This window comes from Drosophila willistoni, assembly GCF_018902025.1.
Source record: "Drosophila willistoni isolate 14030-0811.24 chromosome XL unlocalized genomic scaffold, UCI_dwil_1.1 Seg141, whole genome shotgun sequence".
Classification (NCBI taxonomy): domain Eukaryota; kingdom Metazoa; phylum Arthropoda; class Insecta; order Diptera; family Drosophilidae; genus Drosophila; species Drosophila willistoni.
This window is the reverse complement of record NW_025814052.1, coordinates 8,592,449-8,606,557: the sequence shown is the minus strand read 5'-3', so window position 1 is coordinate 8,606,557 and position 14,109 is coordinate 8,592,449. Positions and strand designations below refer to the sequence as shown.

The 14,109-nt window shown below is 42.3% G+C and overlaps 4 protein-coding genes across 5 annotated transcripts; all 4 read right to left on the bottom strand.

Moving 5' to 3' along the window:
* Nucleotides 1-50: 50 nt before the first annotated feature.
* On the bottom strand, nt 51-1,116 carry LOC6648888 (glucose-induced degradation protein 8-B homolog). The gene is made up of 2 exons (XM_002071779.3): nt 870-1,116; nt 51-729 (listed from the first exon to the last, which is right to left on the bottom strand). The coding sequence occupies exons 1-2, from the start codon at nt 985-987 to the stop codon at nt 170-172; spliced, it is 678 nt and encodes a 225-aa protein (XP_002071815.1). The 5' UTR covers nt 988-1,116; the 3' UTR covers nt 51-169.
* A 424-nt stretch (nt 1,117-1,540) lies between these two features.
* On the bottom strand, nt 1,541-4,398 carry LOC6648887 (inhibitor of growth protein 3). The gene is made up of 2 exons (XM_047011379.1): nt 4,193-4,398; nt 1,541-4,131 (listed from the first exon to the last, which is right to left on the bottom strand). The coding sequence occupies exons 1-2, from the start codon at nt 4,290-4,292 to the stop codon at nt 1,907-1,909; spliced, it is 2,325 nt and encodes a 774-aa protein (XP_046867335.1). The 5' UTR covers nt 4,293-4,398; the 3' UTR covers nt 1,541-1,906.
* A 170-nt stretch (nt 4,399-4,568) lies between these two features.
* LOC6648886 (chromosome-associated kinesin KIF4A) lies at nt 4,569-9,414 on the bottom strand. Of its 2 annotated transcripts, none has more exons than XM_002071777.4 (5): nt 9,188-9,414; nt 8,053-8,768; nt 7,827-7,978; nt 5,100-7,749; nt 4,569-5,017 (listed from the first exon to the last, which is right to left on the bottom strand). In XM_002071777.4, the coding sequence occupies exons 1-5, from the start codon at nt 9,218-9,220 to the stop codon at nt 4,972-4,974; spliced, it is 3,597 nt and encodes a 1,198-aa protein (XP_002071813.1). In that variant the 5' UTR covers nt 9,221-9,414; the 3' UTR covers nt 4,569-4,971. The 2 variants fall into 2 exon arrangements, with proteins under 2 accessions (XP_002071813.1, XP_046867068.1); XM_047011112.1 differs by lacking the exon at nt 9,188-9,414 and adding an exon at nt 8,844-9,020.
* Nucleotides 9,415-10,303: 889 nt separating this feature from the next.
* On the bottom strand, nt 10,304-13,995 carry LOC6648885 (C-mannosyltransferase dpy-19 homolog). Its single transcript, XM_002071776.4, has 8 exons — nt 13,936-13,995; nt 13,710-13,842; nt 13,380-13,641; nt 12,993-13,314; nt 11,439-12,935; nt 11,176-11,369; nt 10,932-11,057; nt 10,304-10,740 (listed from the first exon to the last, which is right to left on the bottom strand). Exons 2-8 carry the CDS (start codon nt 13,753-13,755, stop codon nt 10,536-10,538), a joined length of 2,652 nt encoding a protein of 883 aa, XP_002071812.1. The 5' UTR covers nt 13,756-13,842; nt 13,936-13,995; the 3' UTR covers nt 10,304-10,535.
* Between the last annotated feature and the right edge of the window lie 114 nt (nt 13,996-14,109).

Below are 14,109 nucleotides of genomic sequence, written 5' to 3'. Positions count from 1 at the left end.
CGTATTTTCTTATTTTTTTTTTTGTTTAGTTTTTTTACACAGTACATTTATAGTATATAACTATTAAATTTCGATTTATTCCAAAAAAAAATCGAGTAGTGAAAATTGTTATTTTTTTTAAATTAACAATTATTATATATTTTGAAGCTGTCACTATATTTGTTTATTTCTATTTTGGCTCCAATTGGGCCGATTCCAGATCTTTCATTTTTGGATAGTTTATCGATCGACTATCCAATTTGGATTGGGCCCACCGTATTAGCTTCAGTAGAAACATCATTTTTGGTGTAGAATCCTCGCTATGTTCGCAACGTAAAATCGCAGAATTCAATTCACTGGCAATTTTCTGGCGATACGATTGTTCCAAGAGATCGGCAAATGGGCTCTCTTGTGGCTTCTCGAATGCCAATAGGGCCAAGGTGCGCTCCAGTTCGAACATTGCATCCTCGCCCGATTCGGATAGTTTGCTTTGGGCAAATGCCAAAGCCTCCTCCACTTTGCCCGCTCGAATAAGCTCAATCAATTGCAATTGCTGCAAATGGAAGAATAAATATCGCTCACTTCCAAGTAAATCCGGATGCAATTGATTGACCAAGTGTGTGGCTTCCTCGATGCGTCCAGCTTGGACGGCTTCACGGATGAGAATGCGATCATCTAGGCTACTCAATTCTACACTCGGTTCGAGTTCAGCTTCATGTTGGAACTTTTCGGCAGCCTCCTTGAATCCCTCTATGGATCGATGGATGGGTAGAGGGAGAAAACACAAAGAATGGGAGAGAGGTATCCGATTAGTATAGTTTGGAAAAGTAAGGGTAAAATGGGACAGCCGCCGCCAGTCGGCAAAGTCATCCTTCGTGCATTCGCCTCACCTGTTACCAAATAGTTCATTATCAGGCGATTCATGTCTGCCTGCTTGAAAGGAAACTGCTCTAATCTTTGTAGCCATTCGTCCTTTGTTATGACTTCCGATTTCTCATTGTAACTCATTTTCTTGTTTTTCCGTATTTTGCCAATTTTGAGGCCGTTTATAAAGATGCGAAAATGAAAATTTATTTATGTATTTATTACAACAATACAAAAAAACGAACGACGCTGAGGATTTTCTTTTGTTTCGTTTTGGCTGCGTACAGTGTACAGAGTTGCCAGTATGTGTAACCAAAAGCCTATTCGATTCTGGCAATACCAAACGTGATGCCAGATGTTTTGGAACAGTAAACATAATCGATAAAGGAAAATTCAATTCTCTAAAGCAATGCCAACTTGCAGATACCCTAAGTCCGCCCAGTTTTAATACAAAGGGTACATGGGGATTTTTAAAATAACTTTCACTAGCAACGAGTGTGCTCTTATTTAATTCAAGTAGATTGATACCTTGTACAGGATTTTAGATGCCCAAAATTCAAATTTGGAAAAATGTATTTGAGTAAAAGTTATTGCATTAAGTTTCATAAATTATATTGAAGCCCATATATATATATATTAGCTACATATGTATATACGTATATATGTATGTATTTATATATAATTACAATTGATATAATAATTAATAATAACTTTCCGCTAATTCGGCTGAGTTTCGTGTAAAATTGAATACTCTAAAAATATTTTTATAAATAAGTTATAGAAGGAAAAAAAATAAAATAAAACAAATAGGTTGAAATGATCGATATAAATTGGGATTAGTTTTAAAATTGGAATTGTATGTAATATATTGGTTGGTTGCTTTGTGTAAGGGCCTTACAAAACTAAAGTAAAATAACTCACCTCAATGATGTAATAATAATTACATTAGTAATTCAAGTACTAGTGCTCTCTCTCTCTCTCTCTCTCTTGATCTGGGCTACTTAAAATGGTGCCTACTAAAATCCCAACGAAATTTCTGTAAGGATTTCCCTAGCTTTGATATTCAATTCTTTCGATTGCCTCGTCGCCTCATCGAGGCGGTACATTTGGGGCAATACCATTTGCCCTTGGGCGGTTGGGTTATGCCCACACAGGGGTAATGGAACCATTCGTAGGGACAGGCATCATTGTCGCAGGCAACCATATCGCCATAGGACACCTGATTGCAAGTACAATAGCGTGGCTCATTTGGATCGTAGGACCATTCGCCGCCCTCGGCTGTTTGCTCCACAACGAGTCCATTCTCATTAATGGTCAATTGGGAGGAGGCTAGCGAGGGTGGCGGCAGGCTATTGGTGGGCAGGCTGTTGTTAAGAGTCTGTCCAGAATTTGTATTGGACGACACTGACGATGAGGAGACGGATGATGATGACACCGTGGTGGTTGGCAGATGATGATGGTGATGATGGTGGTGATGCTGCTGCTGCTGTTGGTGGTGATGCTGCTGTTGTTGTTGCTGCTGCTGCTGCTGCTGCTGTTGTTGGTGATGATGTTGATTGTGATGCGTAGGCAGTACTGTGGCCTGGCTAGACGTTGATGAGATCCCGATTTGATTGCCAGAGGCTGGCGGACAAATGGGCAATGTATTGGAAGTCATATGATTTTTTGTACCGCCAGTGACACTGCTCCCGCCGGCGTTGCTGGACGTAATGTGATTTGCGAGTGAGGCATTGGTAGTTCCAACTGGTCCACTTGCAGCAAGCAAATCAAACGTATCCACTGCCACGCCGACACCAACTCCCATCCCGCCACTAAGGCTGGAAGATGATGAAGACGATGCCGATGCAGCTATAACATTTAGCGAGGAGGATCCAGTGGAGGAAGCGGAGGATGAATTCTGCAGTGATGCAACAGTGGGCAACGTGATATGGGTATTTAATTTTTTCTTTTTCTTCTCCTGCTGCAAATGCTGCAGAGAATTGACTGGCAGTGTATGATGCCCATGTGCATGACCATGACCGTGTCCATGCCCATGACCATGTCCGTGGCCATGTCCATGTCCATGGCCATGACCATGCTGACCATGTTGACCATGATGATTGGTACTAGTTACAGCACCTGTATTTGCTACAGCTGCCGCCACTGTTGCACCACCAGCAGCACCTGCAGTTGCCGCACCACCACCCGCCGCTCCGCTTCCTGCCCAGAAATCAGTAGTTCCGCCATGTATGGCCTCAAAGCTGGCCTTCAAGCTGGCTGTCCTGCGTCCCTGTTGCATTTGTTGGGTTGCCACAATAGCCTGACTGGCCGCCGCTGCTATGGCACTAGAGGCAGCTGCCCCACCACCCAGATGCTGCAGATTGTAGCTCACGTTGCCGCCAGCACTCGATGCACCTACTCCTCCAGATCCACCACTTGAGCCACCAGCCGCCGAGACATTTGGACCACAATTGGCCGTTGTTGAGCCAGTGGCAAGGACATGATTGTGGGACAAATTCGTTGCCAATTGACGGACAACGGAAACCCCGCCAGCTGTTGAGCCCGTAACTATGGAATTTACTGTTGCCGGTGCCACTGGCAATGTTGGCAAATGACCTACATGATTTGCCACCGTCGGTAGAGTTGTGGGTTGCCCGGTGCCACCTGTGACTACTGCTGCGGAGGATGTGGTATTCGATGCTGCCATTAATGTGGGCAGTGAATGATTGAGATTTGGCCGTTTCTCTTGCACGGGCACAGTACAGATGGTCTCACGCCGTTTCTCTAGCTTGCGATGATGACGCTGATTCAACTGATGACCTAATTGATGGGCACTTAATGGATTAACTGCCCCACCGGCTCCAGCACCACCACCGACCGGTGTGGTAACTGCGACGGTGTGTGCATTGGACGCTCCACCACCAGTTGCTATAATTCCTGCCGAATTATTGACCAGATTATAGCGATTTTCCTTCTGATTCATATTCAACATCAGAGCTGAGGCTGCTGTCGATGTGTTGCCATCTAGTTCGAGCGATCGCTTTTCCAAGATCTCGGTAATGCCATTATTATCCGCCTCCAGCTCGCATTTGAATTTAAAGAGTTCGCTATCGAGGCGGCGTAAATAACGTTCGACTAACTCATGGATTTGCGTAGCAATCGCCACTTTTTCATCGGCATCTTCCATTACCTTGAAGTATTCCCGCCTCAGGCCATGGAACTCTGTGTCCATCGATTCGTGCTGCAGTTCGCCGCGTTTGCATTGCTGAAAGAAAAGGCGTGACTTCTTGTCCAGAGAGTCCATATTGTCTGCCAGAGAGATTGGGAGAGAGTGACGACAATTGTTACAAACGAACAAGGACGCACTTACTCTGCACGGCCAGATCCAGTTCGCGCATCTCGGTAAAGCGATCGCGCAACTCCTGCGGCAAATGCTCAATCATCTCCAAATAGTCCTCCAAGTACAACATTGCCACAGGACTCTATTTTACCTTCTAAAAGGATCTAAAGTGATAAAATTATAATCAATTTTTTTCCTTTCCCTTAACGAAAAAGTTATCGCATATTATCGATAATTTCGCTACTATCGAAATGCCATGATGCGCTACCAATGCTGCCAGACGTTCGTACAACAAAATAACCGCTAAATAAAATTATTTTTTTTTTTAATTTTTGCATTTAATTTTTTTATTTAACCATTTAGAATTTAATTAAAGTTAATTGAACAAATAAAGGAAAGGAATCAGTCGAGGGTAGCCAATATACTTAAAATTATGCAAACATTATATAAACGGTAAGGGAGAGAGGAATGTCAGAAAACTGCATATTCGATGACATTCTATATCTTCTAACTTCTAATATTTTTGTTTAGCTTAAATACAAATTGACATATTTAGACTATAAGTATAAAGTGTTTCTTGGAAGGAGAGGGGAAGTGCGGCATACATAGCATATATTAGGTGGTGAAGTATTCTTCATACAGTTTTTGTCTCCGAACGAAAAACAGGATGGATGGATTGCAAACAGACAGGACAGGATAGGACCTTCCGTTGTTAGTGCTGCTGATCATATCCATCTATATAGGCTTGGAATGACTTTTGGTTTCCGTTGGAGTTTTCAGAATACGCATTAGTTTGCGCACTCCCCTAATTAAAAAAATTTCCTTCGCGGCGTATTAAAAGTTAGTCCGGACATTCTGGTAAAAAAAAAAAAGAAGAAAGGTAAAAGATGTAAAATAAATGTGTTAAAATTGTTTTTTTTTTTATGTATAATGTTACCTAGCCAATTTTGGTATATTTTCATCACTAGTAGTCGGAGTGCTGGGTAACGTAGTCATTGATCCTGGCTCACTTTTTATTGTCTCTATGCTGGAGGTGCGCTTCGCCAGATTCGGATTACTTTGCAGTGGTCGATCTGTGGTAGGTGGTGGCATTTCGACCAAATTCTCTTTGTCATTATCATCCTGATCTTCATCCTCGAAAATTGAGTTTGAGGGATTGTGGCAAGAGCCCTTACAACGACAGCTGGGTAAACAACTCGATCCATTTACATAGCAGAGACAACGCTTTGAATCGCATCTAATCCGGCATTTGCATGACACCAATCCCGAACAATTTGAGTTGGATGATTGATCGGCTTCAGATATTGTAGTTTCCTCCGCCTTCGATTTGTTGGTGACATCCAGCTTTTTGCGGCGCCTGGAAATGCTGGGCTTCCAGTCAGGATCTAATTCGCAGCTGTCATCCATCTCCATTATGGAATCTTCCAGGATCTCGATACACTCGGTCGCAAGGGTATCTCGTGGAGCGGATTTCTTTGGTTTGTCCGCCTTTGATTTCAGTGCATCCAATTCCAATTGTATAGCCTCCTTGGACGCTAACAAATCCTCAATTATAAACGTTTGGCCGCCTTTCTCAAATTGCTGCTGTACATCTCCATTGTTTGCTTGGGCAGAGCGCAGTAGGACGGCTACCTTCTCCTCATACTCTCGCTGTTGGCAATGCATTTCCTCCCTATGCTGCTGTTCGGCTCGCTGCAGTTGCTCGGCCAATTCAAGTTGTTTCGCCTCGAACACGGTTAACTGATTGATATGATTAGTGAGACGTATACGTTGCTCGGCCATGGCCTGGGCATGATCACGTCGCTGCTGAATCATGGTTTTAAGCACATGTTTGCTCACTGTTCGAGACTCGCCCAAACTTTGAACGTTATCGGCCAATATGGACACATGGGTGTCTATATTGTTGAGTTGCACCTTTTGCTGGAAATCAGCGATCTGGGCATTCCTCATCTCCAAGTCTTCCTCCATTGCCGATAGTAATGCTTGATTTTCTTCATCGCCAGCATTTTGTTTTAGCTCTTGATATTCCTGGGCGAGAATGGCTCGATCTTCCATGAGGGTTTCCAGAATAATTTCCGCATCGAGTACCGATAAAATGATCTCCAGCTCCTGGTCAATAGCAGCAATATTATCCTTAGTCTTAGTGGTGGTGTTACCATTTTGTTGCTGACGTTGACGCTGAGCCTGGGCCGAAGCCTTCCTCTCCAAGGCGTCTTTCAGTCTCTTATTGGCGGCCAATGCCTCCTCACATTTGCGTTTGAGTACGTTTCGCTGCTTGACATGCAGTTGCTCCTGCCTAGCCATTTCGCTTTTCAATTTACGATCCTTGGATTTAAGTTGAGTGACCTCCTTTTCTCTAATCATTTTCCATTGACGGAATTTCTCTGATTCCTGACGCATGGCCCGTATCAGCTTGACCTTTGCTTCTTTCATATCCCTGATCTCTTGACTGAGATTCGTGATCTTTGCCTTTTCTTTTTCATGCATTTTAACCACATTGCTCATGGTCTGTAATCTGCGGCGCATTCCACCCAGTTCTTGTTCCAGTTGATGCAGTCTCTTCCTACGCTCCTCGGCCAATTTGGAGACATTGGTGTCCTTGCATTTCATTGAGCGCAGCTTCTCGAGCAGCTGGCGTCGTTCAGACTCGAGTTCATCTATCTTCTTGTTGGCAGCCGCCTCCTCTGCCAGGGTAGACTGGCCAACTTCCATCTGGAGGCGACTGAAATTGCTTAGGACACGTTCGTGCAGCTCCTGCTTGAGATTGAGCTGACGATTAATGTTCTTCAGTTCACCATTGAGATTTAACTGTTTGGCCGTGTACTCCTCCATCTGATTTAGCTCCTGAAGCTCACCGGCGTTGTCGGTGTCATTGTTGCTTGCAGTCGACCTAATAGATGTATGCGTTAACTCTTTCATCTCCGTTTCGGAACGCTCCATTTCCTGATGGGCCAAATCAACCGCCTCGTTAAACACCTGCCAAAATTCGGTCATATCGCCAGCCTCCTCCTTTTTCTGGTTCTGCTCATACTGTAGCTTTAGTTTAGTTTTCATCTCAAGTAAATGAGTTTTAATCTTATCATGATTTTGTTCGGCAATATGCGCTCTCATCTCATTCTCGGCAACATCGACTAGGGCATTGTGGAGATCCTTTTGCAATTTGAGATTCTTTTGCTCTAACAACTGCAATTTCTCCATCAGACGCTGCCTCTCTGTGGCACTCATGCCACTGCCCATTGGACTAACAGTTTGTACCGACTCCAAGCCGGCTGAACCCAGGGCGGCGGTCAGGGAACTGCTCATTCCTCCAACTGCTCCTTGTGATAGCAAATCCATACGCAGTTTTTGAATGATATCCTTTAGTTGATTGACCTCGGCAGCATGAGGATCCAAATTGACCACTGGACGATTCTTAATTTGAAGGGCACGATCCGCATACCGCAAAGTGCTCAAAGTTTCGGCTACATTATAATCGGCTGGACTGACGCAGGCAATCATCAAGGTTATTGAGTTACCACCCAGCGAATCTTGTAATAACCTCGTCAACTTCGATTGCCGATAGGCTATAAAGCCAGAGGCTTGACCAGCTATATATATAAATACATTTAAATAGATTAAAAGCGAGATTAAAGTCTAAACGAATGAATGATAGAAAAGTACTTACAGCCCAGCGAATTGATCACATTGCCCAATGCTAGTAATCCTTTGTTAATATTAACGCCCTCCTTAAATCGATCACCGCTGGCTAATGTCTTGGAAGCACGTTCGGATCCGGCCAAGTCCACCAGATTGAATTTTGAGGTTGTCACCGAATCTCTATATTAGAAGACCAGAAACGATTCAATAGAAAATATTCTGAGCATAGGATTGGCATATTTGAGTCTATTTACCTGCCGTCCGTTTGGCTGGCCACAACAGTTATTGTAAATATGGCATGGGATCGTGAGGAGGACTCATTCATGGCTGTAGAGCCGACAGCTCGGCCAGCCGAGCCTTTCATTAGATAATCAGTCACTTCTTTTGCCGATTGCACTTGCAGCTCGGTCAAGCCAGGCATCACAATCCGACTCTTCACCTCACGCACATCCACTGTACTCCGATTTGGGGAAAACAAATCAATTAATTGCTCCTGATACAGTTCCACAAATGAGCATGTGACCACAAATTTGCTTTTACTTGTCGTATCTGACGACGACATGGCATCGATCTCTTTGAATATCTCATGAATGGCTCGCGGTATCACCCCGGCATTCTCGTCCATTATGCCATTGAATGATGTGCCCATGGTATACGTTTTTCCGGACCCGGTCTGACCATATGCGAGTATCGTAACATTATAACCGCTTAGCAATTTCTTCAGTTTCGGATGCACACAATCATCATAGATATCCTGCTGGCTATCAGCGGTGTCGAACACATAGTTATAGGTGAATGTTTCGGCTCGATTCACGGTTACCTGTGGTGATCCATCACCGGCCCGCTGTACGGCTATCTGGCATCCTCGTTCAATCTCCGACCTGACCAAGGGACGCACTCGAAGCGCCACAGACACCGTATCCGCCTCGCCGTCGCTATTAGCATTCGTATTTAAACTGGTAGTGGACATCTACAAGAATTTTAGACCTTATTAGCATGTGTTAGCTATTTTTTTTCCCATAGTCCTTCCTTTTTCCCCACATACCTTCTAGGAATGTAATGTTTCTTAACAGATTTTTAAAAAATACCACAACAATACACAACAACAGGTTGAGATATGGTTTTTTTGAAACTAGTCAAAACAAATAATTATAGTAACAATCACAATTACAATTACTAAATGCTTCTTTTGGACGGACGCCAGCAGCCAAAAAAAAAACAACTGCACAGTTAATTTCGAAAATGGTGGGTTAATGTTATCGACTGCATTGTCGAGTTATCGATAGACAAAATGCTACATTGTTGTCTTATCTAATCTACCCATCTCAGCATGTTTACCAAAACAATTTTGTAGATACATGACCTTCGATCTATTTATCTCATGCTTACCGTAACACCCTCAAGGTAATTGACAATCGACATCAAGCAAAAAAGTATTCTGCCAGCATGACCTCCAGCTCGACTCGTGCAATTTGTTGTTTAGTTTTTCTGTATTGATAAGAGAACCTCTGGTACATATGAGTTTTACATAAGCTATTGCGGCCTAATACGGGCAAAACAGTATGTGAATTTCGTACAAAAATAAATAAAAAAAAAAAAATCGGAGCACAATCTCAGATGCGCCTTTACTATTTATTGTCTAGTTATTCTGTAATTAATAAAACAAAATTGACAGTTAAAAATGATCGGCTATCGGCGTTGTCGTCGTTAAGCATATCGATTAATGATTAAACCTGTTCAGAAAGTGCTGCCACACTTGCCCAAAAATAAGCATGCAACATAGAAATGAATAGGATGGCAGTAGGTAACGAAGCCAATGATCATATATCCATTTCTGTCATTCTTATGCAATGCTCGTCGTTAAATTCACATTTGTATATCAACGGTAAGCCGTTATAACTTTGCCCCTATTTTAAATGTTTTAAGTCCACAGTTTGAATGATCAATTGTTGCTTCCACACAGAAGCAGACATTAGGTGGACTATCCCGCCACTGTCACATCGGCAATTAACAATCCCAACCAATAAATCACAACTTCAAATGGTTAATTTTATATTTATCATAATTTGTTGTTAAACTTTCTTTTATTGCCTTCGTCTGCTTAAATCTCTATGCTTAATGAGGGACTTGGTTTTTTTTTTTTTTTGTGGGGGGGGGGGGGGAGGGGGGTCACAACAAGTCTCAAAATTGGTATCTTTCTCCTCATCGACCATTTTCAATACAAAAACACATTTTGTATCTGCGACAGTAACGGTAGACAAATAAACAAAAAAAAAAAAGCTTAGCTCAAACTTAAAATTTAAACCTGACTCAAAAACAGGCAGGGGAGGTGAAGGAATGGCTTTGAGAGATAGATAGAGAAAGAAAAGAAAACATTGAGAACAAAAGTAAACGAGAAACTTAAATGCAATAGAATTCTCGAAAAGTTATTCTTTTTTTTTTCTGTTTAACTCATGCACATTTCGTTTGCTTCCGTTTTTCTTTCTTTGTCCCTTTTTGGTTTTGGTGTCGTCTGGTTTTTTGTTTTTGTTGTTTTTATATTTGTTTTCCTTTTGTTGTCGAGAAGGTAAAGGAGGATGGAAAAAGGTTTAATGTGACAGTCTTTTTCAATCCATCTCTTTCTTCCGCCAAATTCCTAATCCTTATGCTTCCGTTGACCGCTCTTTCTCCTGCTGCTGCGATGGCGGCGACGGCGACGACATTGGCTTGGACTATGGCAACGGCAACAATTCTCCTCTCAAATGGACATTTCGGGCATTTTATTGTGCTTCAAATTGATTTGTACCGATTGTGAGAACATCTTGATAATCCCATAATTGTCATTCGCATAGACTTTAAGGAAACTTGGCACATTCTTGTGCAGCAATTCATGACAGAATTGCGGATAATTGCGGTAAGTAGGCTGCTTGTCATCCCATATAGATAGAATATCACAGTCATCCCTAAAAGTAATGGATAGATAAAAGTTCTTATTAGTTAAGGATGGAAGACAACGCCATTTTCGTTACAAGAAACTTTGCAACGATTCTCCCTTAAAAAATGCGTTACTTAGCAATTGAAATATCTCGAATCCATAGCCCCCTGTATCTACATTGTATGTGGTAAGTACTTTTTGGCTATTTTTAAGACTCACCGCACTTCATTGGTGCACTCATCGAGCGATATGATCAAGTATTGAATTTTCAATTGTGAGCACTGATTGTAGATATCTGAAGATTGTTGACGACTATATACCGAATAGACATGCTCCGTACGTTCACTGTCATGAGAGTAGGAGTAGGAGGAGGGGAAGATAAGATAAAAAGAATTTTTTTTTTTTAGGTTACATGACTTAAGTCACGCAAAAGTCCAAAATGTTTCGGTATTTTGTCTCTTACGCAATTTGTCGCATCTCAAGATGGGCATGATTAACAATTGGCCTTTTGGTTGTCAAGTGAACAGTGCCAATGATCTCCACGGGTCCGGCAAAAACTGCATCTCTCTCTGTATTGACTTTAATCCATTCCAGCATACTATCCAAATCGTCTGTATTTTGGGTATAACGTGTTGGAAAGTATTCTTCACGTATGTTCTGATAAAAAGAAACCAAAAATGAGGAGTCAATGGAAAGTAGAGTATCGTTAGAACTCAAAGAAATTACCACCATGCCGGGATCAAACATGCTGAGTAAGAAGACGGCCAAGGAGACAGACCAAAAGATATTGCGCTGTCGATGATACCAGACTTTGGAGCATACAGTTGGAGCTATAACACAACCCTGAGTAAAGCTAAGGAAGAACAATTTGCGCACTGTGAGGCCGATAACGGTGAAGACAAGCATTTGAAGGAAGCTATACATATAATGAAGATTAAGGATTTGTGCATTTGTTGTGGGCACAACCGAGAACGATGATGTGGATGACATGGAATTCCTATGTGAGCGATGGCAACGGGAATGGGAATGGTTATGATTATGCGTATGGGATGATGAATGGCCATTGCGATTGGGTGACGATGACGATGATGATGATGACTTGTTGGTTGTCTCATCAGTGGTTTTGGACGGCAAGGTTTCTTCCGTTTTCTCCTTATCCTTAGTGGCATTTATAGTATTAGTAGTTGTTGTTGTAGTGGAAGTGGAATCGGCTGCAGGATCAGAAGCAGGAATGAACGTTTTCTCTGCTTCTGTGTCCTGGGTCTGGGCTTGCTGCTGTTGCAGTTCATCTTTGTTTTCGCCCTGCTCTCGCTCTTTGTTACGATTTATTTGCTCTTTCAAACGCTTTATATCGGCTATGAAATCATCCCGTTCAGCTGGTTGTTCCTGCTGCATTTTAGCCTTTTCACGTTTATATCGCTCATAGTCATGATCACAACTCTCGAGCATTTTTAGGCATTTTTGTAGCTGCTGTTCGGTCTGTTTATTAGACATTTCGGACATGGAAACACGATGCTCTTCGAGGAAATCCTCGAGCACATAGTTGCGGGCTCGTTCCCGTTGCTCTTGGCTAGCAGCCCGTTGTGGCACATTAGATTTGCGCCATTTGCGAAAGAACATGGCCAGCATGACCACACCGTACATGCAATACGGTTTAACGATCAATGTCTTAACCAATTGCCACAATTCGGACCAGGCAACTGGCACATAATGCGGATTGCATGCAGATAAATTGGTGACAAAGTTTACCTTCATCTGCAGCGCCCAGTGGGCCCAGAGATCACAGTAATGCACACAGGTATTATCCTGAGGATTCAGCATGCCGGCCTTGACCAATAGGTCAAGCAATTTGGCCTGCATGCTGCTCGCAAAGAGTAGAGCGAGCAAAATGAATTTCAATGAGAAATAATCACCCTGCAGGGGATCATTGGTCAGGCGACGACTGCGCACTTGTCGCACCATTGTGATTAGGAATAGACTGAGCGAGACACTCAATTGCCATGTGAAGAGCAATTGGCCATTGCCATGCGAAATGATGAAGGCCAATGCATTGCCCAACAGATGTGATATGGAAAAGTCCAAAGCGAATGCATTCGCTGTGCCCGTGGGCATGACACTGATATTCCATGATGTCATCACAATCAAAATTTGCGTTGTAAATATGAATGTGGAGAATTGCCAGGAGAGCAGAGCAATGGCAATGAATATCGACATAGTAAAGATCTATTCAAAGGGATTAGAATTAGCTTTTTAAGTAGAATTTTGTGGGGGAAAACTTACCTTTAACAATCTGGAGCTGTGTCTTTGCGTATAGATGACCTGACCAATGCAGAAGCAAAGATAAAACATTTGCAGAAATATAAAGGGGAATGCAAAATTTTCCCTTGCCAAGGGACGTTCATAGATTTTGGCAGCAAAGCTATGAAACATTAGATACGAGATCACACCATAGATACCGCCAAAGACATTTTCGCTCAGCATAATGCCATACAAATAGAGAACCAACAGAGTGACACCGCCCATTATCCAAACGAATTCGAAATAGAATTGCATTGGCTGCAAAATAGGATTATAGCCCGATCGTACTATATGGAAAACATATCTAAAAGACAATGAAAAAAAACATAAGCAGTAGGACCAAAATGGATAGAATAGAGTAAAACTTACGCCGTAACCAATTCGGGTAGGACATAGAAACGTTGCAAAACATTTACACTTTGTGGATATTCAATGTCGGTGACATTTTTCAATTGCTCATAGCCATGCCAAAAATTTGGTCCATCTACTAGCTTCTTATAGAAGCTATAATATAAGGCGTCCTCGTTACGGATCAGTGATTCCTTCTCCAATTGACTCAATTGATGGATATTTGTGCGTGTCTCGAAAATCACACGAACATGCTGCATATACAGAAAGAAGAAGCCAGAGCCTGCAATGGAGGAAAGTTGTTGGAGTTGTTGTTACATCAGTATGCGACACGGAATTCTCTTTAGTTACCAATCAACGCATGCGATAGAATCACATACACATTGGGCTCGCGCATCTTGGCTGCTGGGGCCTGTGTACTTGATGTTTTTGCTGCTCTGCCTCTACCTCAGCTCTATTTAATTGTTGCAGTCACTTGGTATATCTAACAGACAATTTTGTTTGATCATTATTCAATTCGCTAATTTAACACAAATGCACATATATTTCACAAGAAAAAAGAAAATAAAACACTCACAAGGAATCAGCTGTTCCGGCCGGAGGGCAGCAGTAGAGCTGGGAATTCCATCGATGGCAGAATCGATAATGGCAACTTTCGATAGATCGATAAGCATTTTCCTATGGTAATATATCAAAATTTTTTTTTAATTCTTGATATTATCACAAAGTTCTTAATATGCATTTCCAAAAC